Source organism: Haemorhous mexicanus, chromosome 1 (assembly GCF_027477595.1).
Source record: "Haemorhous mexicanus isolate bHaeMex1 chromosome 1, bHaeMex1.pri, whole genome shotgun sequence".
Lineage (NCBI taxonomy): Eukaryota > Metazoa > Chordata > Aves > Passeriformes > Fringillidae > Haemorhous > Haemorhous mexicanus.
Genome location: NC_082341.1, coordinates 35,569,349 through 35,596,243, shown reverse-complemented (window position 1 = coordinate 35,596,243; position 26,895 = coordinate 35,569,349). Strand labels below are relative to the sequence as shown.

General features: G+C 41.5%; 1 protein-coding gene across 2 annotated transcripts in view; it reads left to right on the top strand.

The window, feature by feature from the left end:
* RFTN1 (raftlin, lipid raft linker 1) overlaps window positions 1-22,795 on the top strand; it is a 96,070-nt gene extending 73,275 nt beyond the window's left edge. For both annotated transcript variants that reach the window (XM_059845901.1, XM_059845890.1), the window contains exons 7-10: window positions 4,334-4,449; window positions 15,034-15,137; window positions 16,489-16,570; window positions 20,370-22,795. In XM_059845901.1, the coding sequence (XP_059701884.1) occupies window positions 4,334-4,449; window positions 15,034-15,137; window positions 16,489-16,570; window positions 20,370-20,807 (740 nt within the window). In that variant the 3' untranslated portion in view covers window positions 20,808-22,795. The remainder of the gene's footprint in view (window positions 1-4,333; window positions 4,450-15,033; window positions 15,138-16,488; window positions 16,571-20,369) is intronic.
* Window positions 22,796-26,895: the final 4,100 nt, after the last annotated feature.

Below are 26,895 nucleotides of genomic sequence, written 5' to 3'. Positions count from 1 at the left end.
GAGGACAGTGATTGGGGACATTCAGCATGGATTTAACAAGAGTAGAACATACTTGAAACTGATTGTCCTCTGTCATAAAATAATTTGTGGGTGAAGAGAAAGCAGTAGAAGTCATTTTGGGTGAATTCCTCAAGGGAGTTTGACAGTGGCTTCCACAATATTTTTGTATCCAAGCTCAAACCATGCAGCCCTGGTGGGTAAAAATCTGGTTACATGGCTAGACTCAGAGGGTCGTGGTTAATAGGTCACAGTTTACCTGGAGTAAAAAGTGGAGTTAATAGGTCACAGTTTACCTGGAGTCCCACAGAAATCTCTCCTGGGACTTGTTGTGTTTAACAGTTTTATCAGTGATACACAGGAGGCAACGAGGCTTGCTTTTGTCAAAATTGTGGATGATCCCATACTCAGGAGACAGCTGATGTGCCTCAGAACTGGACTGCTGTCTAGAGGAACCTGAGCAGGCTGGAAAAACATGACAGCAGCAGCTGTTTGAAATTCCATGAGGACAATTGTCCTGCCTCTGGGAAGGGAGAGGCTTTTTCACTAATCCAGCCTGGCTGGGTAGCAGCTCTGTTGAAAGGTCCAGGGAAATTTTAGTAGGCAGCAAGCTGACGATGAACCAGCACTTGAGACAGTTAGTTCAGCCTGGAGAAAGGACAGCTTTGGGGACCTAACAGTGCCTGGCAGTGCCTATGAGAAGACAATCAAAAAGGTAGATCCAGGCCTTTGATTGTGGTGTGTGGTAGGAGGATTGGAAAAAATATACATAAATTGGAATAAGAGATGTCCTTTTTGGATATTAAAAACCACTTTCTTATCATAAAACAGTCACTCTCTGGAAAAGGCTGCCCAGGAAGTTGTACCATCTCCATTCTTGGAGATTTTGAAGATGCAGCTGGATAAAGCCATGAGCAGTACTGTCTGCAGTTGTATTGAACTTGCTTTGAGCATATGGTTGGACTGGAGACCTCCTGGAGGTCTCCATCCAGCTGAATTATTCTATGATTCTATGAAGCTGTTGGATCAGGTGCGTCTCGTCTAGTGGGCCAGCTCTAGAACATGACTGTCAGCTTAAGTTGCTCTTAGATCTAGAGCCCTGTGTGATAAAGGTACTGCAGACTCAGTGCATCTGGCTGTTTCTTTGCCCTTCCACACCTCTGTGTAAGAGATTCCCTGAAATTCCTGCTGATCCTGACAGCATAGCATGGGTTGTGTTTTTTCTTCAAAACATGACCCTGCTAGCTTTCTATCTGCTGAATTCTCTTCTCCATTATTCTCAGCATCCCAAATGCTTCACATGCAAAGGAATTAATGATCCAATTTTTCTTTCCTGTGCCTCCCTTTTACTCTGGAAGTGTAGTACGTGACCTGTAAAAGGTAAAAGGTGTGAGATGTGAGAATTGGCAGGTGTGCATTCATGGCTTGAATGTTTAAAACACTGTGGCACAGAGAGGAGGTTGGTTCTGTTTGAGAGGGAGATCTCAGTGATTGTCATCAACCAGTTTCTGTAGAGTTTTTCACCAGCATCACTCTGTTGAACAGACACTGTTCTTTACATTTGCAGTTGTCTTTCCATCATCATTTTCCCCTTCCAGTTTTCTCATTTTCCATGGGTTTCTTTACTAGCAAAAAAAAAAAACCATTAAAAAAATCAATGGATTGTATGATTGATGGATGTAGCCTTCAGCAGTAATCATTGTACTTCCAACAAAGAGGCAAAATCTAAGAATCTTTTCAGTTGGAAAAGACCTTTAGAATCCCGAGTCCAACCATAAATTCAGCACTGCCAAGTGAAGTTTCTGCTGCCTGTAGGGTCTCCCGAGCTCAGCTATTGGTTTCTAAAACATTGCTTATGTGCCATCATACTCACATATGTGGAAGCTGTGAATTGCATGGGTGGAATGTTCAGCAGAGTGAAACATAAAGGATGATTTACGAGTGAGTGTAAACACACGCCTGCTGATTGTGTTGTGATCGCTTATTAATTAGCTGGCAAACACGGGGAGGGGGGAAGAGCTCAAGCTGCAGTTGTGCCAACAGTGTGACACTGAATTTCATTAAGGGAATTCACAATTCACAATTACAGGAGCAGTGCACTGGTGCTCTATAAAGCTGCCCTGGCAAGATCTGGATGTCTGTGTCTAGTAGGGATCTGCTTTCAGTCTTAGGTGCTGTCCTGTCATCCCTGCTTTGGAAAATTAAAGGACTATTTGTACATTAGCATCCTGAAATAGATTTGGATGTGGGTTTGGTTGTTGGAATGTGTTATTTCGCAGAAATTGAGTTGGTTGCCCCTTTGTAGTGTCAGGTCTAACAAAGTGCTGCTTTTGAATGAAATCCAGTAATTAAATCTTGGACCCTTTGATATGTGGCAAGCTTGCTGTCCCTGTGTTTTCAAACCTGTAACCCAGCTACTTAGTGATCTGGCCTGTTATTTCACAACAAAAATGTCTGTTCTTCTCACTTGGATGAGAAATCTGTCTGGATGACAGCAGTTACTGCTTTGTAGTCCAGCTCATCCACCTTGGAGCAATGTGTAATCCTGGCTTGCTGTAGTGTTGAGGAGTCTTCGGCTCTCTTTATTTTAAAAAGAGTTGCAGGAAACCTGCCTGTGGAAGCAGTGTGAAAGTAGACAGAGTACTTTTCTTCTTCTTTCAGTCTCCCAAAAGAATCTCAAGGATAATCCCTAGGAAGTGGTTTACAGCTTTTTTACTTCACAAGTGAAGCAAAAAAAAAAAAAAAAAAGCTGTTTTAATTTAGAGACAAGTATTTGCATCTCCTGACTTGCAACTTAATGACTCGACTGCAACAGCAGCAGAAGAGGATAAGGAACTATGCCAATAGAAACAGAGGGGTTGCACATTGACACCTGCAGCAGCAGTCTTGCTGCTGTGTGTGTGTAGACATAAGCCTCCAGATGTAGGAGTCTGGTCTGTTCTGGGCTTTGCCTGCAATAAATTTGTTATTTCCAGATAATAAATTGAATTTAGATCATATAATGACATTGGAAGATGTTGACTGAGATTGTGTCTGCAAGAGGTAAGAAGCCTCTTAATCCTCTTCACTGCTTCCTTTGTGAAAATTGTTTCTGAGTTTGATATATGTTTTCTCTTGGAGGCAGCAATTCCTTCCTGCTGGCATTTCTTGACCTTGTAACATTCACCAGGAAAGCAGGATGACCCTGATGAAACACCTAAGCAGGCTTATCCAGAAAACTCCCCTGTCAGTTCAAGAATCTGTCAGTTTGGCATGTGTGACTGCATTTCAAAAACTTGTATTATACCAGTTAAAGGAATATAGTGTTGCTAGAAATGTAAGGAAACTATCATGCAAAATACAACATTTGGGGAGGGGATAAGCAAGGTCTTTATAATCAGTCATACAGGGTAGATATATTGTTCATATTAGAAGGGCTGAAAAAGACACTTTTTGACAATGTGAGAAGAGTTTTCTCTGTTTGTAAAGAGCACAGTCCTGCTTATTTACAGTTTCCCTAAACATGATTCTGTTGTTCCATCAATCAGCTTATTTTAACAAAGAAAGATAAGGTTGGGGTTTTTTTCAGTTGCTCTGTTTCTGTTCTGTCATGGAGCTGACAAAACCTAAGTTCTGGTATATGGGAGTGATTGCTGGTTATGGATTGTGTGGCTGAGTTAAAGGAGAAAGTGCTGCTCAAGTAACTTTAAGAGGATGTGTTGTCTGAAAAAAGGCTGAATGTGTAGGGAATGCAAATGAGAACAGAGGCACTAAACCAGATGGTCAAAATGCCTTCATAAATTGATTAAATAGTTATGAATGTATCTTTTCTTTCACGCTGTTCAGATATGCCAGATCATCCTTAGTCCGTGTAGATCACTGTATCTACAGTGGCTGATCCATATGCAGGGTTCTGACTTGTGTGAATGAATGGATATAGTCACAAGTATCAATATCATAAATATCATAAAAATAAATCAGTATACCTTCAAAACCCCTTGAAAATAACACGTTGACATAAGACATGGTCTTTAGTGTGTTTACACCTTCAGGTAGGTGAGCAGTACTGCTGAACTGAGGACTGAATCACTTTTGCCTGCTCAGAATGGGAGAGCTATGGTTTCTGATGGCAAAGGAATAACAGAATGGACGGCAAGGTTTGCCATTAGGGAGTAGGATTGCTCTTAAAACTCCTAGAGATACAAGTCTTATTCATTTAATAGAGCTAGATTATCAGAGAATGTCTATGAAATTTATAGTAACACCCTTTGGAGAATATGTTGTTAATAAATTCAGATGCCTTACTACACATGGAGTGTCTTCTATAAAGCTTACAGGCAGCCCTGTGTTTTCACAGATTCTTTACACGGGACAATGGATGGAGTATTTCTCTTCGAAGATTTTGCTGTGGAAGACAATAAAACCATGCAGGGCTATGATGCAATTGTGGTAGAGCAGTGGACTGTCTTGAAGGTATGTGTACAGTCTTTCTTCTTTGACTTTTTTTTGTAAATCAGAACACTCCAAGACTGTGAGAAAGACTCTTGTGTACTGATCTGTGCTGCAACAGTACCAGCCAGGCAGCAAAAGTGAAGGGATGCAATGTTAACAGGAATGCCAGTTCACCACACTCTGGGTTTGTACAACACACTTCAGATCTCGACCTCCTGGTTTTTTTGGAGGGTACGAAATGTGAGTGACAGTGAGCAATGAAACTCAGGGCTGTCTGTCTCAAAATTACAGATGTCTGCTAGATTAACTGCACAGAGGATCTCCACTGGTTGTCAGGGCAACATGATCACACAAGTCGTTGTAGCATCGCAGTTTTAAAGAAGGCAGCCCTTTAGGTAGGCAGGCTTAGCTGCAGCAGGAAAGCACTGAGAACTGCCTTGGCTCTGTTTGTCCTCCTTCATATGCTGAAAAAACTGCATATTCTGGGTAGGCCCCTATAGACAAACCATAGCTTGGCCTTCTGCAGATCCAGGTGTCCACACAGATCAGTAGAAGCACTGCTTAGGCCAGATTGGTCAGTACCGGTCTTCCGCAGCACATTTTATACACACTATACCTCTGTGTTTGAAAAGCTGGGCTTAAATTCTTTGTGACTTGAAGCAAAAAGAACATGGGAGGTTGGGGGAAGAATTAGCTGCATAAGTTTTAGAAGGTTTTTTTTTTGGTTCTCTCTGATGTCTGCTAGAAATAGATGCTGTGTATCTATAAAGGCAATACCTGATCATTTCACTTGGAATGTATTGTAAAGGGTGTAAAATCCTTAGACAGATAATCCCTCCTTTTGGCACACACATGCCAGAAGAACAGATTAAGGGAAAATGGGACAGATGCTAGAGTAAGTGTGTAAAATTCCAGGAGACTAAGATGAAGAGCTTTGTTAGTAGACGATGGTTTTGCAGTGCAGCAACAAATGGCCAAATAGTAATGGCTACAAACAACTTGCAGAGTTGCAGAGTTAACAAGCTGCGTTAATAGCAGCTTTTCTTGTTGCTGATGTGTGTTTGAAAAATGATTCTGTTATTGCATTAAATGCTGTTGCATTTATGACAGACTTGACTGTAAATTCTTGTTCATTTTTAGGGTCAAATTGCATTGTTGCCACTCAGGAATGAGGTTTTGGGGTAATGACAGATGGTTTCATGAGTGCATTAGGTCAGGGCTGATCAAGAAGGCAAATGTTAAGAAGCATTAATGTTAACCATGTGTTTAAAACTGTTAGGACATGAATAGAGGTTGAAACAGCAAGTATATACTACTTCATACTACTGTGTAAGCTGTGTTTGACAGCACCTTATTTCAGAATGCTGTGTTAGCTCAGTAATTTTTCAGAGAAGAGAGTGGGCATGGCCAGTGACACAGACAGCTTCCATATTAGGAAGACTTTACATGTGCGTCCTTTTACCCTGGAAAAGAGTTGCAGGGAATGGAATGGGTAGAGATCTCCTAAAACATGGGAAAGAGGTTAATAGGGATTGTTTGCCATCTCTTCCAGTATAAGAACTGAGTGCCAAATGGTGCTAGTCAGAGCCAGGTGCAAAGCAAACAAAAGAGAGAGATTTCAGATAATTATTTATGCGGCAGATTGTGGAACTCCTTTCTGGACAAGACTGTGGGTCCAGGAAGTTTAGAGGATCTTGTGTTCATACAATCATTTAATTCAGATCAGGAGTGCCTTTTTGAAGTGAAACCACTGATCCATCTTTAGTATGCCTCACTTCACCTCACAGAATGGTCCCACAGTGCACAAACTGGATTTCTTTTGCTAGAAACGAAACCAGACATGCTAAGTACACAAAATATTTGGGCCATGCTTGACCTAATGCATATTACTTTTCCTTAACCATCACTTACAGCCATGTTGGAAAAATAGCTTTGTGAGTTATAAATGGATTCCTGGCCAGAGCCAGTTCGGCTGTCAACCAACCAATCCAAGGTTCTCCATCTCAGTAGGATATTGTAACAAAGTCAGGCATTGTCTTTGTGGGCACAAGACAGCTTCTGTCAAGCTACATGACAAGGACAGTGGGAATCCTGTGTTGGCAGAGTGCTGACCAGAACACCAGGACACAGCAGAGGAGTATTTTCTAGCAGGGCCCTTTGAAGTGTCAGTGGCCTCGTAGGTGGAGTATCATTTGCTTTCAATTCTAGCAGTTCCATGCTGGAGAGCACAGCTGGTCAACAGATTAAGGAATGAACCTCTCAATGCCATCTGGTGTGTCAGGAGATGCTGTAGTGCTACGCATCATGTCTTTGTGAGGGCTAATGCAGAGAATCTCCTGTTCCAGACATAATGTTTGGGATGTGCAATTTCAGAAGCCGACTGATAGCATATACAGAGCTTGTCAGTGTGATCAGATTATTCTCTGCTGTAATTAAAAATTTGGATACTGGGTTTTCCCTGGCAGTTTTGCTCTTCTGAAATCAAGCGTGGCTGTTCTGTGGGCATTATGAAAATGTTCCCCACCAAGCTGAAAGAGGAAGAATATGGGGAAGAAAAAGCTTTCTGAAGGAAGAATGTTGAGGCATTAGGGAAGTCTTGCAAAGGTCTTACCTATTTAGAGAAAGAGCAGAGCTGGCCACTTTGGTTTTCTCCTCCTGCATCTTGAATAACTTTGCCAGGATATATCTTGCCTCATGCTTCCTGAGACATGATAGGTGGAGGTAGGTAAAGTCATGGATTCAGTGAAAGGACTGGAAGCTGGGGAATCTGTAGGCACATGCACAGTGTTGTACTCAGAAGACCAAGTGTTAAACCTTGTTGGAACTCACCTTTATTTGCTATCAACATGGAATAATGCAGTGGCAGAGGAAGGGACTGTAAAATGGGGAAGGAGACAGAGTTCAGTGTTGACAGAAGATGTCCAAGAGCCAGTAAAGGCTTCTTTCTGTTGTGAGTTTTACAAAGTATAGTTGTTTCAGAGATAGTTACGGAGCAGTGGAATGACTCATTATGTAGAAGATTGGGGGTTTTTTTGGTGTACATTCAGCTCTGGTCTACATTAACATTTTCTATTTGTTACTTCCATTTCTGCCAAGGCAGTGGAAGAAGCCCTGATGGGTAGCACGACATAAATGTATATAATGGATCTTTATTTTAAATTTGTATCAGATTTGGTTATCTGGATGAGCTTTGGAGTTACTCAGTTGTGGTCTGAACTGAATGTAAATGTATTGTGCTGTACTAATTAGGAAGAAGAAACAAACAAAAGAATCCCAGCCACAACAGAAGAAAGCTTTTTTAGAAAGGAAGACATGTAGCATGTATCGATGCCCTTTAGAAAGAAAACCTCTCTAAATGAAAAGGTAAAGGGTTGCTGTTTAGCCATTAACACAAAAGAGAGGGGTTGGCACACCTCTTAGCAGGGAAAGTGCTGCCTTTTTAATTGCTAAGGCTAATAGAGAAAACAAGCTGAACAGTGTGATGCACTCAGTATGTGTGTAAAATGTCAGTTTGTAGAGGATGTAAAGCTCGCAGCTGTCACAGTATGTGGTCCCGCCAAGCAGCAGACAGGATGTAATAGCTCTGAGTAATTTAACTCTTTCTTCTCAAAAGTAGAGCTATGGTATCCTCTCCAAATGACCACAGCACTTGTCATGACAAAATACTGCACTCATCCTTATCACTTTAACTCTAAAAATGTCAGGACGTATTATTTCCACTGCAGTCTCTGAGATCTGGCCCTAAAACTTGTTTGATGGTTTTAATTCTGCTTGTGTAGGCAAATGTGGGTAGACAGTTCTGATTAATCAGAGCCTGCATGATTTCCATCTCCCCAACTCTAAATCTGTCACCTTCCCTTCCCCATTACCCAAGACAAAATAGCTAATACTATCTTTAAAATAGAATGCTAACCATTTATTTTAGATTGCTGCATTGTTCTGCCTCTGAAACTGTGTTCATTTTGAAAATATTGTCCTTAATTTACACCTGTTTTCTCATTGAAAATCTTGAGCTTCTGATTCATAATTTTGTATTTGCTGCTATGCCATACCTTTGGTGTACTGACATGAATTAAAATCTCAAATATATTGTGGTGTTGCCATTTCCCTGGCAGACTTGAATGGGGTCAGTCTCCATCGTAGACATGGTAAACCTTTTAAAGTGCGACATAACAAAAGATTTAAAAATTATCTCTGCTGAGCCTACATTGCAAGTTGCCTTAATGTAAGCCTTGAAACAAATTCTCTGGAAATAAGGATTTGATTTGTCTGTAGATCTGATTTAGGTCGTATGTCAGTTAAGCCATGTTCTACTGTCTCTGGCCACTAGAGAAAGGCGTGACCAGGTCAGCCTAGGAGCTGATGGCAATGGGCATGAAAAGCCCAGGGGAGTCATGTGTGTGACCCTCTTTACCACTCAAAGGACAGATGTGCTGCCTGGGCAAAAGATTTCAGCAGTGTCTGTTCCTGAATTCTTGTTGCTTTTTAAGAAGAGCTGAACAAAAACCTTCAGGAGCCTCTTCCAATATTTTTTTATTAGTTCTTGTTTCTTTCCTTTATATAAGGTATGAAAGCCATATATACATACATATTTTTCTGCTGAACTCAGTAGACATAGGTTTAAAATTAATTAAAATCCACATGATTGAGTTCCATAATCTTTTAATTGGTTTTGATTATTAATGTAGTAACAGAATCTAACAATATGAACTTGGAATGTCCCTGGTAATTTCTTGTGGTTCTGGTAGCATTGAACTTCTAACAAGGTGAATGCTTCTGCCATGTGAATAAAGGGCACTTGAACTAAAGAGACTGAAAATTCAGCACGGTATGGATTAAAAAATCCTTCCCAGCTGTCACAGTTTTCTAAGAATTAGTTCTCTGCTCACCCATAAAACCTGCAAGAGAAAAGCGAGCATCCCAGATCTAAACTCCCCGCTTAAGAACAAGCTGAGACAAAGTGTTTCAGTCCTCTTCTATACTTCCGATAAAACCATGCAGGGCACGTGTTTCTTTTGCTCAGTAGCTGTCTCCAGCCAGGCAGTAGTGCCCTGGGTGGTGCATCTGTGTGAGCATGTTGAGGGGTGTGGGAGTGGGTGCAGGGAGCCCAGAGGCCACACACAGAGCCCGCCTGTGGGCGAGGGGCAGCGCGGCGCTCGACTGCCTGCTGTGTGAGCCACTGGCAGTGGAGGGTCCAGGCTTCAGCTGCAGTGCTTGCATGGAAATAGATCATTTCTCACATAACTGGGGAGTGGTGCACAAAGCCTTTTGGTACAAGCCACATGTTGTTTGGGAATAAATTATAACCAAAGAGAATTGTGTCGGGGAGGATGCCTGGGGATGATTAAGCTGCATGTGTAGGGCACACTGGAGTATGTAAGCTCTCAGGTAGTGGTTTTCTATGTTGTATTTTCCCCCCCAGAGAACTGATGGGCAAACAGTAAAATCAGTGCTCACCTTAAGGTGCACTTCAAGTGTCGCAGGAATTGTGAAAGCAAAAATGGCAGAATTATTGAAGATTGTTAGATCACATTTATTTTTTTGTGTTTCATGGACAGTTACATGGAGTTGTTTCATCATTTGTACATTGTCTGTGCAGTGGTGAGTTCAACACATCTCATAGGATGTTTCCTGTGTGGAGAACCCTCTGTGTCAACACATTCACATTGTCCAGCTTTTGCTACTTTTATAAATGCAAAATTGTGTTGCTATGCAAATGTACTTCTGTGTTACAGGTGCAGGCAGTATCAGGAGCACTCTGATGTTTCTGTTAGGTTATATACATGCTAGAAAATAGGATTTGCATCCACAGAAGTCACTGAGAGAATCAGGCATTGTGGGCACAGGAGGGATTTTTGGTTGTTTCAGCTTTACCCTAGATGTGAAGCCAGCTGTGAATGGTACTCAGCAGCCTGTGTGTGTACTGAAATTGTGACTGGATACATCTGAATTGCAGAAACACTCTGTTAACACGATACTGCCTCATAGAGTGTTACAGCCTTACTATATTCTCCAAAATATTTCACATTGCAGGAATTCACATATACATTAGTAATTGTAAAGAGCTCTAAATTACATATGCCCAGAATATTGAGGGAAAAGCCTACCTTTGGATTTATTTATTACTCTTTTTTTTTTTTTTTTTTAATTACCTTTCCAGTGAGGTCCCCATTTAGCAGCTGCTCTTTGTTGGTCAGTGACCCACCTGCTTCCCAAAGCTGCTAGTGGTTTCCAGGGATGCAGGAGCCATCCCACAGCCCCCTGCTCCACAGCTAATGGATGTGTAGCAAGTGTCTGCCAGTAACATGCTGTGGTGTGTTACACATGGAGATTCAGGAGCAGCTCAGTACTAGAGGAACAATGTCCAACTTTTTTATTGCTGAAGCATTTGTGAAACTTCCCTTTTTGCTTCCAATAAATGTTTTTAATGGTTCAATACTGTTACACTGTCAGCAGAAATTATCTCTTGGAAGAAGGCTGAAAAGGAAAAAGGCAAATAATTCACAAATTTAGAGCTTGAATTTAGTCCTTGTGTCAGCTGTGTTACTGCAAACATAAAACGTTTGCAGCATGCTTTTACTGGGTCATTCTTGCACAGTCCAGGTATTCAATTTCTCTTATTGCATTTTTTTTCTTCTGCACTAAGGTGCAAATCCTGCTTTTGCCACTTCCCTTTCCTCCCTTCAGTGCCCAGGGACAGAAAAGCTTTGGCTTTGGCAGAGCTGGGGACTGGTAGCCAGCCTTGGCTGGGGGTGTGTGGTGCTGCCCTCGTGGCACCCCTCTGTTTTTCGTAAGGAGCTGGGTTTGAATGCAGTGCCCATTTTCTGCAACAAACAGTAGGTTACACTTTCAAAGCAACTTGGGTTTTTTTGCTTCCCATCCTCTTTGCCATCTGTCAGTAAATTTTGGTACGCAGTCTGTTAGGATTTGCTGATAAAGGTTTTATTAAGATTTATTTAATGGGATTTTCAATCTACCACTCTTTAATTCATGTTGGAAAAAAATATTAAATAGTGACAATCCATAGCTGCCTTGTAACGAAATCACATTCACTTAGTCCAGGAAAGAATGATTTCTGAAGAACTTCTGTCTCACAAGAGCTTAGTAGTTGTCTTGTTTATTATCTTGCTGTGGTTAAAATTGCTGCAGTAGGGGGGGAAAAGAAAAATTGTTAATGCAGTTGTTTGTGTGGCTTGCCCTAGATATTATTCTTATCATTTTTTTTATCTTTTTTTTTTTTTTTTTTGCTCCTAATGAGCAGAAGCAACTGTGAAAGGAAAAAATGCTGGAAACAAACAATACAACTACAAATAAAAAGAATTCTTTTCATGTGATGCAAGTCAAGGGAAAATCCTAGCTCAATATGCTCTGGCTTCTTGACACTCAAGGTGTGATCAGAGATTACTTATCATCCACAGGAGAGTGGGAAGCAAGTTAATTAAAATTTTCCACCCTTTCAGTGAATGAAATGTCTCCCAGTTTGAGATGCATTGTTTGAACGCTTCTTTTTCAGGAGAGCTCTGGCACGGTTTTTTTCTACTTCTACTGGTGTTCAAATGCAGTATTTGCTAGTTAGAAAAGAGCATTGCACTTTTATTTGAGGGAGTGGTGTGCTTGAAACTTCATTTCTGTTGTCTCTAATAATAGTAGATAAAATAATTACTGTATTAAATGTAAAACAAATACAAGATTACTCTTTTCCTCTGTACCCATCCCCCAGTATATTGTTTGTTTAGAAGCATTTTTGCTTTTTCAAGCATTTAATATGACACCAATTAAAGGTCTGTATAACTGTGACTCCTGCTGGCACACAAATTCCAGTTGTGGGATAGAATTACAGCCGATGATTCAGGAGGGGGAGGGAGAAATAATTTCATGTGGTCTTAAAAAAAGCTTCAATTATCTGTATTTGCAAGTCAGGAGTTTGAAGCCCATGTGGATTAACCTGTTTATTTTGGAGTGACTCCTTCCTCTTGTCTGTCATATTCCAACTCAGCCAATTATTGGGAACAGTCTGTTCCCCAAGGACCTGGAGATGAGGTGCAGTGTCTGACTCCAGTGAAGCGTCGTGGAGTTGGAGGGAGCTTGTTAAAGGGCCTGAGGAGCTCAGAGGAGGGAACACCTCTGCATCATGTGCACACCTCCTGCCTCCAGACAGCCCAACAGGCACACTGGGATGTTGGGTACCAGCACATGGGAAAAATAAGAGGTCATCTTTTTGTTACAACTGTGTAGAATTCTTTGAATAGGTTGGCTGGTTTTGATTTTTTTAAACTGCCAGATTTAAAAAAGGAAAAAAAGGTTTTTTAGGCCTAATTGACTTAAATTTATTTTCTGGTAACTTTACCCTTTTGAATGTGCTTACCTGCTTGTTTCCTTTCTGCACCACTGGGTTGGGAAATACACCATCATCTGCTGCAGATGATGCTTAATCCTGACAAGTCAGACAGGTCCAAAGCCAGCCCTGTCTTGCTGCTCAGAGCCTGCAGGGACAGGGGCTGTGGCAGGAGTGATGGCATGTCCCTGAAACAATTTGGCTTCTACAGCAGCCAAATGAGCTCTGCGTGGTATTGATGTCCTTCCTCATTGCCATAATCTCCCTCTGATTTCTGACATTTGTTGCACATCCTGATGCAAGAAGAAGGTTCTTCCTGCTAATCACCCACCTCAGGCAATGAATTCAAAATAGAAATCCTCTTTACAATACAAGATGTTCCTCAGGGCACAGACAAGCTCTGCTGTGCCAGTCTTTCCTGATCTGCTTCCCTCCTCTAAATGAGTGAGCTCCTTCTGGTTTTTCCTTTGCAAACACTGTTTGATGGAGGGAATGTTTTAGACAGGTCCTTTTATGTGGCACCTCATGAAGAGCTTGTGATGGTGGATGCTCTGACCTTACTCTTAATCATCATGTTGCATATTTTCATCCTTATTTTTTGAAGGCATTGTTGACCAATCTCATAAATCTCAATGTGTTATTAATACATCTTTTTGAGACATTACAGCTTAAAGGCATCTAGATATGTCATGATTTTTTTTTTACCCTTGGACACTCTATTTTAAAAACTGGAAAGACTGCACAAATATCCCTCTTCCAGAGGGAAATGGGAGTTAAAGGAGACTCTGAACCTACCACAATCACAGCTGCAGGATGAGTCCTGATGGCTCCAGTGGACACAAGTTAAGGGCTGTGTGGTATTGCCCTCCTCTCGCAGGGTGTCTCATTCCTCTCCCAGAGTCACAAATTCAGTTTGTACAGGGTGATGTTTTAAAGTAGCACTACCTCACTAAACCCCCACAAGCCTCTGTACAGAAGTAACATTAGTAGTGTTCTCTTACAGGCACTTTCTGGGGTAAAGATTTAAAACATTTTCCTTTTAAGCAGAACTCATACAGCTTCTTCAGCTATTTGCACTTGTAGTCATGATCGGGTTTTTAATAGGTATAGTCAGGCAGCCATTCAGTTATAAAGATATAAGTGACCTAAATTACATTTGTTAGAAGAAAGGAACAGCTGAGATTGAAATTCACTAAAATACCTTGAAATAACTACAGCAGGATTTGGATTAGTTCTGATCAAATGACTATTTCATTACTGTGGAATAAATGGATTTTTTGGAGCTGCAAAACTATTGTGCCTTCCCCAGTGTTGCGAATTGGCAGTTAAAACTCCTTACGTGCACGTGAAACCAGTGTAAGTGCCTGAGCTTTTTGGCAAATGTAATTGTTATTCCAATCAAATTTAGTTATATTTGTAGAGACTAGTAGTTACCATTTGTCTGCTTTGTGTTTATTAAAATTAAAAACCAGTAAATATGCTGTAGCATCTATTCATTAAATTACTGGCAGTCTTGGCAATTAGACACCTCACTGGAACAATCATGTTGAAACCACCAGTGGTTCTTTCTGTGTGGATTGCAAGGTCTGCCATTTAGTTGAAAGGGAAAGAGCAAGGCTCTGCTGGGTAAATGTGCAGCAGGAGCCAGACTCCTGCACTGAAAGGCAAAGCTTTTCGTCTCGCCCACAGATTTCCTGATTCAAAATAAGAAGGCAGCAATGTGTATTTGTGAGCGATAAAAGGAACAGGCTCGTACTTATATTTTTTCTTGCTGCTGTTGGATATTTTCCTTTTGATCCATCATGGTAGAGCAACACGACTGATTTCAGTGCAGATATTCAGGATTAACTGAAGCTTAGACAAGTGCAGAATCCGAGCAAAGCAATACTGTCATTTTTTAACTACTTGAACATAATTTTTCTCAGGAGGAGATAATTGATAACATACAATGAATTTATCCTGTTCAGATCCGGAACGATCTAAAGCTAGATGGATGAGTCAGGCAGTGTAAGAACAAGATCACAGATGTTTACCATTTTAAACAAACTCCTTTACAGTTTGGATGTATGGGCGGTCGATCATTTGTCTCATGTTTTTGAACATTTTCCTTCCTGCCTAGCTGAACATAAAACATGACCCACTTTGGTGCAAAACCCCTTTTTTCCTCTGAGAAAACGCACACATGTATTTTTTCTTGGGTTTTTTTTTTGGAGTCAAGCTGAATGTCGCACTCCAAGTGATGATGCCAACTGTTGCTTTTCCTTCCCCAGGGAGTTGAAGTGCAGACAGATTACGTTCCGCTGCTGAATTCCCTTGCCATGTACGGCTGGCAGCTGACGTGTGTGCTTCCCACTCCCATTGTGAAGACAAACAGGTAGGGAGGGGTGGGTGCTGCCTTTTGGCCAGGGAAGTTGCTGTACAAGCACCACAGTCTGCACAAGCAATTCCCTGTGCAGTCAGTGTGGATTTCCTTGCAAAGCCTGCTGCAGCTGTTCTCGGGGTTTTCCGAGCCTCACAAGCCACATGTGGCAGGAAGCACAGGTCTGGTGGGCAGAAAGACTGCAAGGTGGCAATGTGGTTTCTGCATGAATTTTCTGGGTATTGTTTCTGCAGTTCTGTAAACTCTGTGACTGTAAAACTCCTGCCCTGGTTCTTGCAGTAACGTCCTGTAGAGCAAAGACAAAATGTGTGTAATGTTTGGAGTGAGATGTTGTCTGGCTGAAGAAAAGTAATTTTATTCTTAATAGATGGCTGTCTAATGCTGCTGATACAGTCTAGCTGAGCAGAACCCTTTGAGATTAGTGTGTCACTGCTCGAGTAGCCTTGTGTGCAGGTACAATAATTCTGTGGTCTACTTTGCTATTATTTATATTCTGAGTTTTCAAATATAAATGCAAATCACTTAAAAATAGTCTTCATAACTGGTGAAAAACAATCATACCACCTGTTAATCATGAAGATGGTGCTTTCTGAATTTTCACTGGTTGGGAATATATTTATTTGTATATATACACCAACATAGTTGTGGGTTTTTTTATCTCAATTAATATGCCCAGCTCTTTATGAGATTTGGAAGACTACTCCTACACATAAAAACCTGAAAAGTAAAAGGCCATCTGTGTTGAGGGAGAAACTGTATTTAAATTTTACATAAATGTTTAAAGGTAAGAATGAATAGAAAATCACAGTTACGATTTGTAATCCCTGACTCTTAAAAGAAATAGATCTATATATATCATTTTCTTTCAGCTTTCTGTATCCCACTAATACCTTGAGTAACAGAGGTCAGTGCAGAAGGGCACCCACCTGGTGGTTGTTCCTCCTGCCATGCTGCAGACCCACAGGGAGCACCCAGCCCCATTCCAGATCAGTGGCCCTGCAGGGAGGGATGGAACAAGGTCTCCAGTGTTGCTGAGACACTGGGCCTCTTGGGTTTCTTCCTTTTTGTTCCAAACAATTTATTCTGTGTTTACACACTAATGCTAAAACATTCAGCAAAACTGTGTCATAGGCTGACAGGCTCTTTAAATCTGAACATTGCCCTCTCCCTGCCCCCCAAAATACCAGGCTGCTCAGAGACACCAGAGACAGGCAATGTGAGGATCATTCTTCACTTTGTTCTTCTTTGACCTGCAGAAATAAGTGACTGAGATGGATTTTCGCTTTGAATGATGCTGGATGTGAATTTAATTCATTCTCAGGAGTGTGCATTTGTTTCTTTTCAGGGAGGGGAATTTATCTACAAAGCAAATTGTATTTCTTCAGAGACCTTCTTTGCCCCAGAAAGCAAAGAAGAAAGAATCTAAGGTAAATAACCTTGAGTTTCTGGTTTCTTTGGGTTTCACTGGTGGTATTTTTATATTGAAATTGATTTCCCATAGAAACAAAATGGCCTATTCAATGTTTCTGTGATACAGTAGTGAGACAGAAGGAATGGAACTGTTCAAATGAAAGAAACAAAAAATGCTCAAATGATGTCAAAGCTCCTAGATTTCATTCTCTGATGAACTCACAGCAGTGTAAGAAATGCAGATTTTTCTTCATGTAAACCAGCCATAAACCTCCATTTATACGTAAAATTCTTTCATGTTCAGGGCCTGTAAGGTGGAACCAACACTATTTTCTCTCACCCATTTCCTGTATTTTCTGTTTAAACTGCCCTCTTGTTCTCTCTATTTCTCGCTGTTTTGGTAGAACCTGGCACAATGTGGGCCTGACCTTGGCAGGTGTTTCTGTTGTGTGAACATTAATGGATTCTGCTGTAATTTAACCAAGAAAAGCCTCTAGAATCCAGCTACATTATCCAAAGACATAATGACAGCTGATGATATAGGGATGTGGATGCATGTATGTATTCCCGCTTCCATTTTTAAACACACAGCTGTGGGAACCCCTGCCCAAACCTCTCATGCCATACAGCTGGAGAGAGAAATACAGGGACTGGAAACAGAAAGTGATGGCCTTCCTACAGTGGTCAAATTTGCCTTGCCCTTTCAGTATGCAAGGGGTCAGAAAAGTCAGATGAAGTATGGAAAAGATCTCTGGAACCACGTGTCAATGAGGTTGTTGATTAATGCATGCAGCCTTGTTTTTGTTCTGGCTCTGAGGGCTTTGGTGAGTGCTGCCAGCCCAATGTCACCTGCAGGAGTGGGTGCTTGATGCCATGCAGAGCTGAGCTGCAGCAGGAGATGGGAAATACTGAGCAGAGCTGAGCACCAGGAGCATTTTACCCAACAGTTTAGATAACTGCAGATAGGTTTCATCTATGAAGCCCTCACTGTTTTGGAGCCTGGTTCTGTGAAAGTTGTGGTTTTGATACAGTGCAGACCAGGGGAGTGTTTGAACTGACTGAACAGGAGAGAACTGCTGGGAGTGTGACTGATTTAGGATTTACCCTCTCTAATTAGCAAAGCTGGAGCCCAGAATACTGTGTGAACTTATTACAAAGCCCACTTTCCTTATTTTCTCTCTTCGTTTTCAGGTGATTAAAGGGATCTTGGGATGAGTGTTAGAGTGCCTGTATTGGGTCATTCTTTTCCTACCACTGTGTGTGGTTTTAGTGGAAGGGATGGGAACCCATATGTGGTTGTTCATCCTGAAAGAGAGAAAGAAGTATGATGCTGATTTCTTGTATTATAATAACACATACATACCATCCAGATGACTTGAAACTTTGTTTAAGTTTTTTTCATTCCAGGTTATAAAAACTTATTTAACAATGTCTGGTTGACAAAACAAAGGACTCACTCGTTGGCAGTGTTAAATATACAGGCATATTTGAGGGCAAAAATCACTACAGCACATTTTCATACCAAAGATCAGGGAAGGATGACATACCTTGATTACAGTTCTGTAAAGGCATGTAGGACTGGTTCAACGTCCCTAAGTGGTTGTGGTGTCACATCAAAGATGCCAACCCAAGCATTTGATTAAAAGTTGTTGAATATTCTGCACATACAACATGCAAGGCTCTCAGGGATTTTTTTTAACTTAAGCTATGGCATGTCTAAAATGTTTATAGATAGCCCTCAGAGGAGGGGAAATAGGATGATAACATTAAAAAGATATTGCAATGATGGAAAATGTTCTGTCCTATCTTTGCACATCAATGAACTGCTGTTCAAGGTAGTCAGACAAATAGAAGAGGAAATATGCAAGGAGTAGTACAACTTCTCTCTTCAGTGATAAGTACTCCTATTACTGTAATATTCCATCAGGGATGAAGTCATTGTGTTCATTCACTTCACACTAAACTGTTGCTTATTTCAGCAGAAACTGGCTGAATGCATTTTTGTGAAGTAACAGTGTAAGTACCAGACTTGAGTACACGTACACACACTCACAAAGCCTCCTACAGCTGGATCTTTATCACATTTAGGGCTCTGATCTTACCTTCTGTCAATGAGAGCTTAGAGTTAAGTGGAGTAGTGGGTGCCCAGCCACTTCTGCAAATCAAAGAGGAAAAAACTCAGGTGTCTGAATTTTAAACAGCTGAGCTCTAGAACTGAGATGTTATCATTCCTCTTTCTCTAAATTGCAGTGCTATTGAAGTGAAAGATAACTTCCTTTAAGTAAAACCGAGAAGAGTTTTGTCAAAGCCAGTTTCTTTCTTTTTTTCCCCCTTCTCCTTTTGCATTAAGTTCTGGCTACCAGGAGGAAAGAACATTGTTCCAGCTTTGCAATCTAATAATAAGTTTTGAATGGCTTTTTGATTAAGGAATAAATAGCTAGATTAAAAATTTATGAATACAAAATCTTTTGGCCAACTTCAGCACAGACCCAGTTTCACTGGAGAAAATGGCTTTTTTGAACATTGCTGGGTTTGCTGAATATCCTGAGGAGATTATTTATGCCATCCAAATATTGCCTTCTAACCCATTCCTGAGCTTCCATCAGCAACTGACACTGCTGAAAAAATGGCTGTGCACATTCAGAGGTACTAAGCAAGCTTGTGTAGAATGGCTTAGCAGTGACTTGGAACCATGAAGCAAGTCCAGAAGAGGCCTCAAAGTTGGTAAGGGGAGTGGAGCACCTCTCCTCTGAAGACAAGCTGAGAAAGTTGGGGCTGTTCCAGCTTGGAGAAGAGAAGGTTGCATAAAGACCTCACAGCAGCCTTCCAGTATCTGAAGGGGGCCTGCAGGGAAGTTGCAAAGGGACTCTTTGCCCGGAAGTGTAGTGACAGGATGAAGGGTAATGGCTTCAAACTGAAAGAGGGCAGGTTTAGATTAGATGGTAGAAAGAAATTCTTTACTGTGAGGGTGGTGAGACATTGGCACAGGTTGCCCAGAGAAGTTGTGGGTGCCCCTGACAGTGTTGAAGGTCAGGTTGGATGGAACTTGGAGCATGGTCTTTTAGGAGGAGTCTCTGCCCATGGCAGGGTAGTTGGAACTAGATTACCTTTAAGGTCCTTCCAGTCCAAACGATTCTATGATTCTGCGACTCTGAGGTCTGGCTTTCCTTGGGGAAAGCTTGATTTACTTTTTGACAAATGAGGCAGATATAATAGTGACATATTTGTCAGCCTATATGTATGTTACACCTGTCAAGTTAGTATTTCAAGGTACTGCTAGTTCCCTTTTTGTTTTTTAATAGTATTTAAAGCAGTTCTGAAATGGTGGCTATGGCGAGTCCTGAGGAAGTGCTGCAAGTAGCAGCCTCACGCTTTCTCATCAAAAGACATTCCTACAGACGGTTCAGGATGTTTTACTGTTTGGGTATGGTCATGGGTGTGGTGTTAGTTCTGCTGTTAACCTGGTGAAAACCACTGGAATAATGCCATGGGATTGCTTCTTCTGTCTGCACTTAGGCAGCTTTGCATATCCTTCCCTTCCACACAGTGTAGAGAGGAACCTACCAGGCACAACAGCAGAAGCAGAAAGCATCGAGCTCTCCTTCCTCTCTGTAACAGGGATGTCTGTGTGGGCAGAAATCATCTTAGGCCACCTGATTTGGTCAGGCTACTTCTTTTAATCTTGGGTCTTTCTGATCAAATTCCAATTTAGTTTTTGAATTAAAACTAACTCATCAAAACATGTCTACTCAGGAAAGTAAATGTCCATGTGAGATTGCCTCTAATGGTCTTAACATTTGTATCCCTTCTTTGTAGTTTCACTGGAGGTTCTCCAAAGAAGACATGCACAACAGAAAAATGAAGAATTCCACAAAGGCTAAATTAAGTACTAGGGAGAAGCAAAGGGCACAGGAGAAGCAGGAATTTGAAGTGACAGAGAACACGAGAAACTTAGAAGCACAAATCTCACGGGCGGCCAAGCCTGATCCAGAGCAGCAGCCAGATGATGTCATAGACTTGGGAGAGGAGGTAGCTGGGACCAACAACAGCGGTGCCCACCACGACGGGACGTCAGCAGAGACGTGTCCTGCCAGCTGTGACACTGGTGACAATGCTGGGGAGGCCTGCCTCAGCCAGAGCATGCTCGGCTGCCTTGCGGGGGAGGCTGCAGAGGGCGGGGGCTGCGCGCCGGGGCTGGATGGCTGCGTTAGCAGTGACGGGGCAGCGCTGGACATGGACTGCTCCTGTGAATAAGACCTACTTTCAGGAACCCTGTGAGTGGCTGATACTTTGCCAAGACAAAAGAACAGATTTTGATAATCCCTACCACTAACTCCATTGCTCAACTCAGCATTTGTTTCGCATATCTTTGACTTACTTTGCTCCTTAGCACTCTGGTATCTTAATGTTTTAAGTATCTACAGGGCCCAGATTTTTCAACCCACAGAAACTGCAAAATTCCATTCTCTGTAAGTAGTGGGAAATACTCTCCTGGAGCTCCACTTTAAATTTAAAAGTAGGGAGGGACAGAAATCATACCTTTTTCCATGACCAACCTTAGCAAGGTAGCTTTGAGCCTGGGTTAGGGCAAGTGTTCCGTTCGGTCAGATTTTACTGTGTAGTATTTCTTGTCCATGTAGCTTTTCTGGAGAAGTTATTGTGCCAGATGTTATTTTGTCACTAGGCTTGTAGTGTCATAAAAATGATATTTGGACTTCAAGAGGTTGAAACTGAAGTTGGAAAGCTTAGATAAGATGGCTGTTATCCATATCTTTCTCCAGGAGCACACTCACTGATGATATTCTCTTCTGAATTTTATTAACCCTTACAGATCTTTAAGCAATAAGCAAATTGTGTACCTGTTCAGGCACAGTGGGTAAGCAAACCCCATGGTGAATCTGTGAGATGGATGATTCCAGTACAAAATGCAATTTCCTATTTGGTCTTTGCCAATCAACAGTTCATCAGTAGCTGTGGGGGATTCAGAAGACAGAAAAACAGGAAACGAAAAGGCAGGTAAAAAGTACTTCTGTCGGTGGTTATCCTCACGAAAACGGGAATTAGATGTTACCTCCTGACCTTTTCCAGGTGGTTTAGCACCACTTCTTCACTATTATGAAATACCTTGTGGTAAAGAACTGAAATTGTACACAGTGGTTCATGGCCAACAAATGTCAGTAAACGACTTTCCAAAATGAAAATACCTTAACAGACCGTTTTCTTGGTACAAGTAACCATATTCTGGGACTGATACCTAAGGGAATTCTGTAAAATTACCAACATTTTTATGTCTGAAGCTACATAAAAATATTTACAAGTGAATGTACATGTAATATAGTTTCTGTGCCAATGTTCTCCAAGCACTTCAGTATTTTTACAAATGTAGGAAGGAGTAATTTCTCTCTTCTTAACCACCTTCATCCTTATTTAGAAGTGGTCAAGTAATCTGATAACAAGATGAGAAAAACATTGTAAATTCCCCTGCTTTTATTGTTCTAAAGCAAGAGGTAGAGCTCTGTAAGTGATTTGCTGTTTTTTCCCTTGACTGATTTGTGCTTGAATATTTTCCTTAGTCTTCAAATCAAAATGCTGTAAAAGGACTATGTTCTGTACCAGACGTGCACCTAGAGTGGTTCAAAAGCATCTTTCATGCCTAAAAATTACTCAGTTGGCAGAACATTGCAGAGAAGGGAAAAATTACATCACTTAAATATTCATTTAATTGGGATGAATGCACTCAAGTTTAAACCATTTGATTTCACACACACAAAGCACAGTGGTATAGTTTTGTCATTGATTAAAGAATGTTTTATTTTGAATTCAGTGGTTTAACCACAGGACTGTAAGTAACTTCAGTTTCTGATGCTATTTTTCAATTGTTTCATTTGGTATTTTAAGATTTCACTGGGGTTCCAATAACCTCAAAAATAGGTTGCTGCAGTTGTTCTGCTTAAATACAAGGTCTCTGCTCTGTACAATTTTAAGTTCCTGTTTGCAGATTTTTTTAGCATAAGATCCTTTTACTGATGGTTTCTATCTCAAGGACCAGCTTTGTATTAATCTTGTTTAAAAAGTCACAATATTTAATGAACGTTTTGCTAGTAGAAAGTGTTGCAGTAGAAAGACCTTTCCAAATACTTTTTAATAGAAAACGTTTATTGGATTGCAGTTTGACCTTGTTTAACTGAATCCCAACTGCTTACAAAACTAAAGAGAAATAAAGGTCATGAGGAGATTCCTTATTTGTGGTGTTTGCACAAATGCCAGTTATTCATCCCCAAAAGGAGGAACTCAGTTCTCTGAATGGTGATGAGGGGAAGCTCCTTACTACTGAATTAGCAGTAGTTACTGGTGCCACAGAACTGGCTACTTGGTTTTCCTTTCCCAACAGAGCATGGAAGAGCCTGTGGGGAAGTGGCACTTGTTTAAGTGAGGGCTTGATTTAAAACTTTGTTCCCGTAAAAGCTGGGTTACAGTTGGGAGGAGCTGAAGAGAACTTGCATGTTTTTTTCAGTTTCAAAAGGGCAGCTGCTTTGGGTTTATAATCTCATAATCAGTTCCAAGTTGTGATTTTGAATTACTCTGAGCTGATTCAGCTGTCTGAAGTTGTCTGCGTGCTTGCACTGTGCCCCAGTCCCAAGGAGAGTGAGAGAGCCTAAATCATCTCTCAGACAGATGATCCAGATGTGAAGGCAGGTCTGTGGTGCAGCAGCAAGGCTCCACAGCTGTTACCTGCTTTTATCTCAGCTGCCTTTGCCATTTTGGGCCTGAAAAAGCAGGACCACCAGAGTGGCCAGGGAAGTGAAAGACAGCAGTCAGCAAGTGGTCATCCGAACAAGCCACCAGCTGTTAGGCAGGAGAAGTTCAAAGGAGAAAATCCAGCTCAGGCATTGGAATGGGCTAACCAAGGCGGTGGTGGTGGTGAGGTAAATGGTGGACTTGGAGTCACCGTCCCTGGAGGTGTCACATCTCTGGATGAGGCAAATGAGGCATGTCAAAGAGGAGTGGATGAATTAAATGAAAGATGTAAAAGGGTTTTAAATTGCAACAAGCAGCAGGGAGCAGGGGCAGAGGGGTACAACTGCAATGGGCAGGCTGTCCAAATTCCTGAAGCACCATAATGAAAACAGGTATGTTAAGAGGGGTGAAGTGCACAAGTGATGGGCCTGGTACTTCAGCTTGCATTATGTCTTTGATTATTGAATCTGTGCAGTATAAATGAAATAGCCCAAAGTAGCTTTAATATATGTGTGGAAATGAAGCTAAGTATAAAACAATATACCCATTTCTCCCTATTTTGACTCCTCTGTCAGCCTTGATTTCTGAGGTGAGCAGAGGAAGGGCTCTGCATTTGGATATCCTACTTTTTCTTTGTAGTTGCTGTGACTCTACAATTGCCTCAGGGAGCCAATTATAGGGCAGAAATGAAGCATGATCAGCCTTTCATGCAGGAATTTCATCCTTCCAGAACTGAAGAGTATAAGAAGAGCAGATACTATTTTCTTGCTGATAAATGTTTTTTAAAAGTATGAGAAATGCCAGTGAACAACATACCTATATGAATTGTAGTTGCAGACACAATTCATATGTTTCTGAGACTGTTAGTGAAGATGTGCTCTTGGCTTTAAAAGGTGATCCTTGCCAGAGCCTCCATCCTCAGGAAGGTGCCTGTGGTGCTGGATGTGGCAGCTGACTCTAATCAGTACCTTACCTATACACTGAAGGGGAAAAAAGGCTTTTCAATTTTAAGTGCTTTCTGTTACTTACAAAAGCACCCTACTAACTAAAATGATCTAATGATAACTGAATAGCCAGTTTTTCTCCAGCTAATTGATGCAAGTACTATAGGAATATTTGATAAGAGCACATGGCAAAGTGGTATAATACCTGTTACAGGAAGAAGAGAAAGTCTAATAAGGCTGCAACACCAGGTACCTCACAAACCATCTTCTTAAGTTTAAATATAAATGTATAGATGGACACATCTCTCACTCGTCATCCTTTATTGCAAAAAAAAAAAAAAAAAAAAAAGTTTTCAGTCTACTTTTTCTCCTTCAGTTGCTCCTTAGCTGATGGCAGAAGTGTAAGAGGAATAAACATTTTCTATGATGACAAGATTCACCAAAGTGATGAGAATATTTCTCCAACTCAGTAGCAGCTGAACAGCAAGGGCTGCTCTCTGTTCACACCGGTGCAGGCCAATATCACATTTATTGAATTATTTGTAGACCATGTGTTTATATGGAGTAATGTTTCTGGGATGTTATTTTTATCTTCAATTACGGCAGAGTCAGATCCAATAACAGACTTTAAGGTGAAACTGACGTCTCCCTAAAAGACCAGGAAACTCTTTAGAAAGAGACTTCCAAAAGATTCTCAAGTGTCAACAGGAAAAGGCTGTGGAGGAAGGGGACATCAACAACTTTCCCGATTTCTTGGCTTAGAAATGGCATTTATTACAAGGTGAGAAAGGACTTCTTGCTCTCAGTACCAGAGCTTACCACTATTTGGGGGGCAGGGGGTAGGAAATAATTATTCTTGTCCATGTTTCGGGGCAGTGTATGTATGTTTCATCCTGCTCTCCAAGTGAGTGAGCCCACACAATTAGAGAGATATGTCCTTGCCCCACAGCACTCAGGCTGAGTGTAACAGGGGATGACAGAAGGAGGTTAGAGGGAAAAGAAGATGATGACAGAAGCAAAGGGTTTCAAAATGCCTTTTGTTAAATGGACATTTTGGTCTGAGGAAGGTTTGTGAAAGAGATGTAATTTGGGCTGCAGAAAGCCTCTGCATTAAGGGAAGAAAAGGGTTTACCAGTTTATAATTCATGAAATGATTGAGAAGTTATAAGAAAAACAACATTTAAAGGCTTCTCAGAATCTTTTTATCATGACACTGTTAAAACACAGACGAGCCTAGTGCGTGGCTATTTTAGGGAACCAGTACTTCCTGATAGCAATGGATTGCACGTTCCTAGGAAAGCCCTGCTTCTTTCAAGCATCAAGCTCTGCCATGTCAGCTGCGATCTCTGTGAACACAAAACCCCCTTGGTGTTATTTTTTGTGACAAGCGCTCTGTCCTATTTACATTCTAGAGTGAACAAACAAGGAAGCATTCATTGAAATAGGGGTACTCAGAAGGAATCTTCCTCTCATTTGAGGAGGAGGGATTGGATGAGACATCCCCTCTGGGCCTGCAGTGGCTACACAGGGAGCCAGCGATGGCAGCTGGCAGCAGCACTGCATGGAACAGAAGCACAGACCTAAGTGTAGGCAGCAGAAGGCACAAACTTGGGGCAAAGCCACATCACAGTACTGTCCTCAAAAGGCAACTTTTAAAGGTCCATCAATCAGATTCACCCCTCCTGATGGAAAATTGAGCCTGTCCTTAAGTTATGTGTGTGCTGAGTGGCAGCAGGTATGGCATGTTCCCTTCAATACCCAGGAAGCACTGGCATTATTTCATTTGTTTATCAGCTTCTGACACAGTCCGCCAGGAGCAGCTTTGTGCTTCACTCAAAGCAAGGCCTGGCCTTTCCCAGCAGGGCTGCCTCTCTGCAGTTTGAGAATGAGGTGCACATGGATGTGGCAGTAAGTAGCCTCCAGGCTGTACAACACACCAGACTGATAAAAAGAGGGTAGAACTGGAATGTGCTGCAGTTGAGATGACTTCTTGGGAGAGAGCTGCAGCTGGGCTTGAGGCCTTCTTAGCCAGCCACAGGGACATTATGCTTGAAAAATGAAGTGCTTCACACCAAGGCAAGTGCAGCAGTCTGGGAACTGGCTGGTGGTTCAGTGTCTCTGCAATCCCTATTTATGGCAGAGCTGGGAGACACTGATGGCAAGGAACGTGCTGCATTACCTAGCTGACTATGCCTGAAACACGTAACTCAAGGAAAGGAGCCACTAATAAAGGGAAGGCCTTATCCATTTAACATTTTTACTAATTCAATATGAATTTAGTATTTTTGATAATGTTCCTGATTGAGGTCTTCAAGTGTACAGGAGAAATCTCTGCCACTTAAGGACTTGAACTGTCAATGCTGATAATTAACAAACTGATTATAGATTTTGTTGGTCTCCTCATTTCTGTGATGAGTTTTTCTAACAGCTGGACAAAGAAGGGTCATTCAGGGCTCAGGTATTGGCCATTACACCTAGAGGTACACTCATGCCTTGCAAGACCAACCTTTCCAAAGACTTTTCTCCAAGCAGTGTGTCCTGGAATCCCCTAAAGTTCTGTACTTTATGCAGCAGGACTGTGGAGATTTCCCATCTCGGCTGTTGCTGGCCAGTGCTGCTTTTGAGGATACAGCCCATGCAAGCACAATCTTGGCTGAACA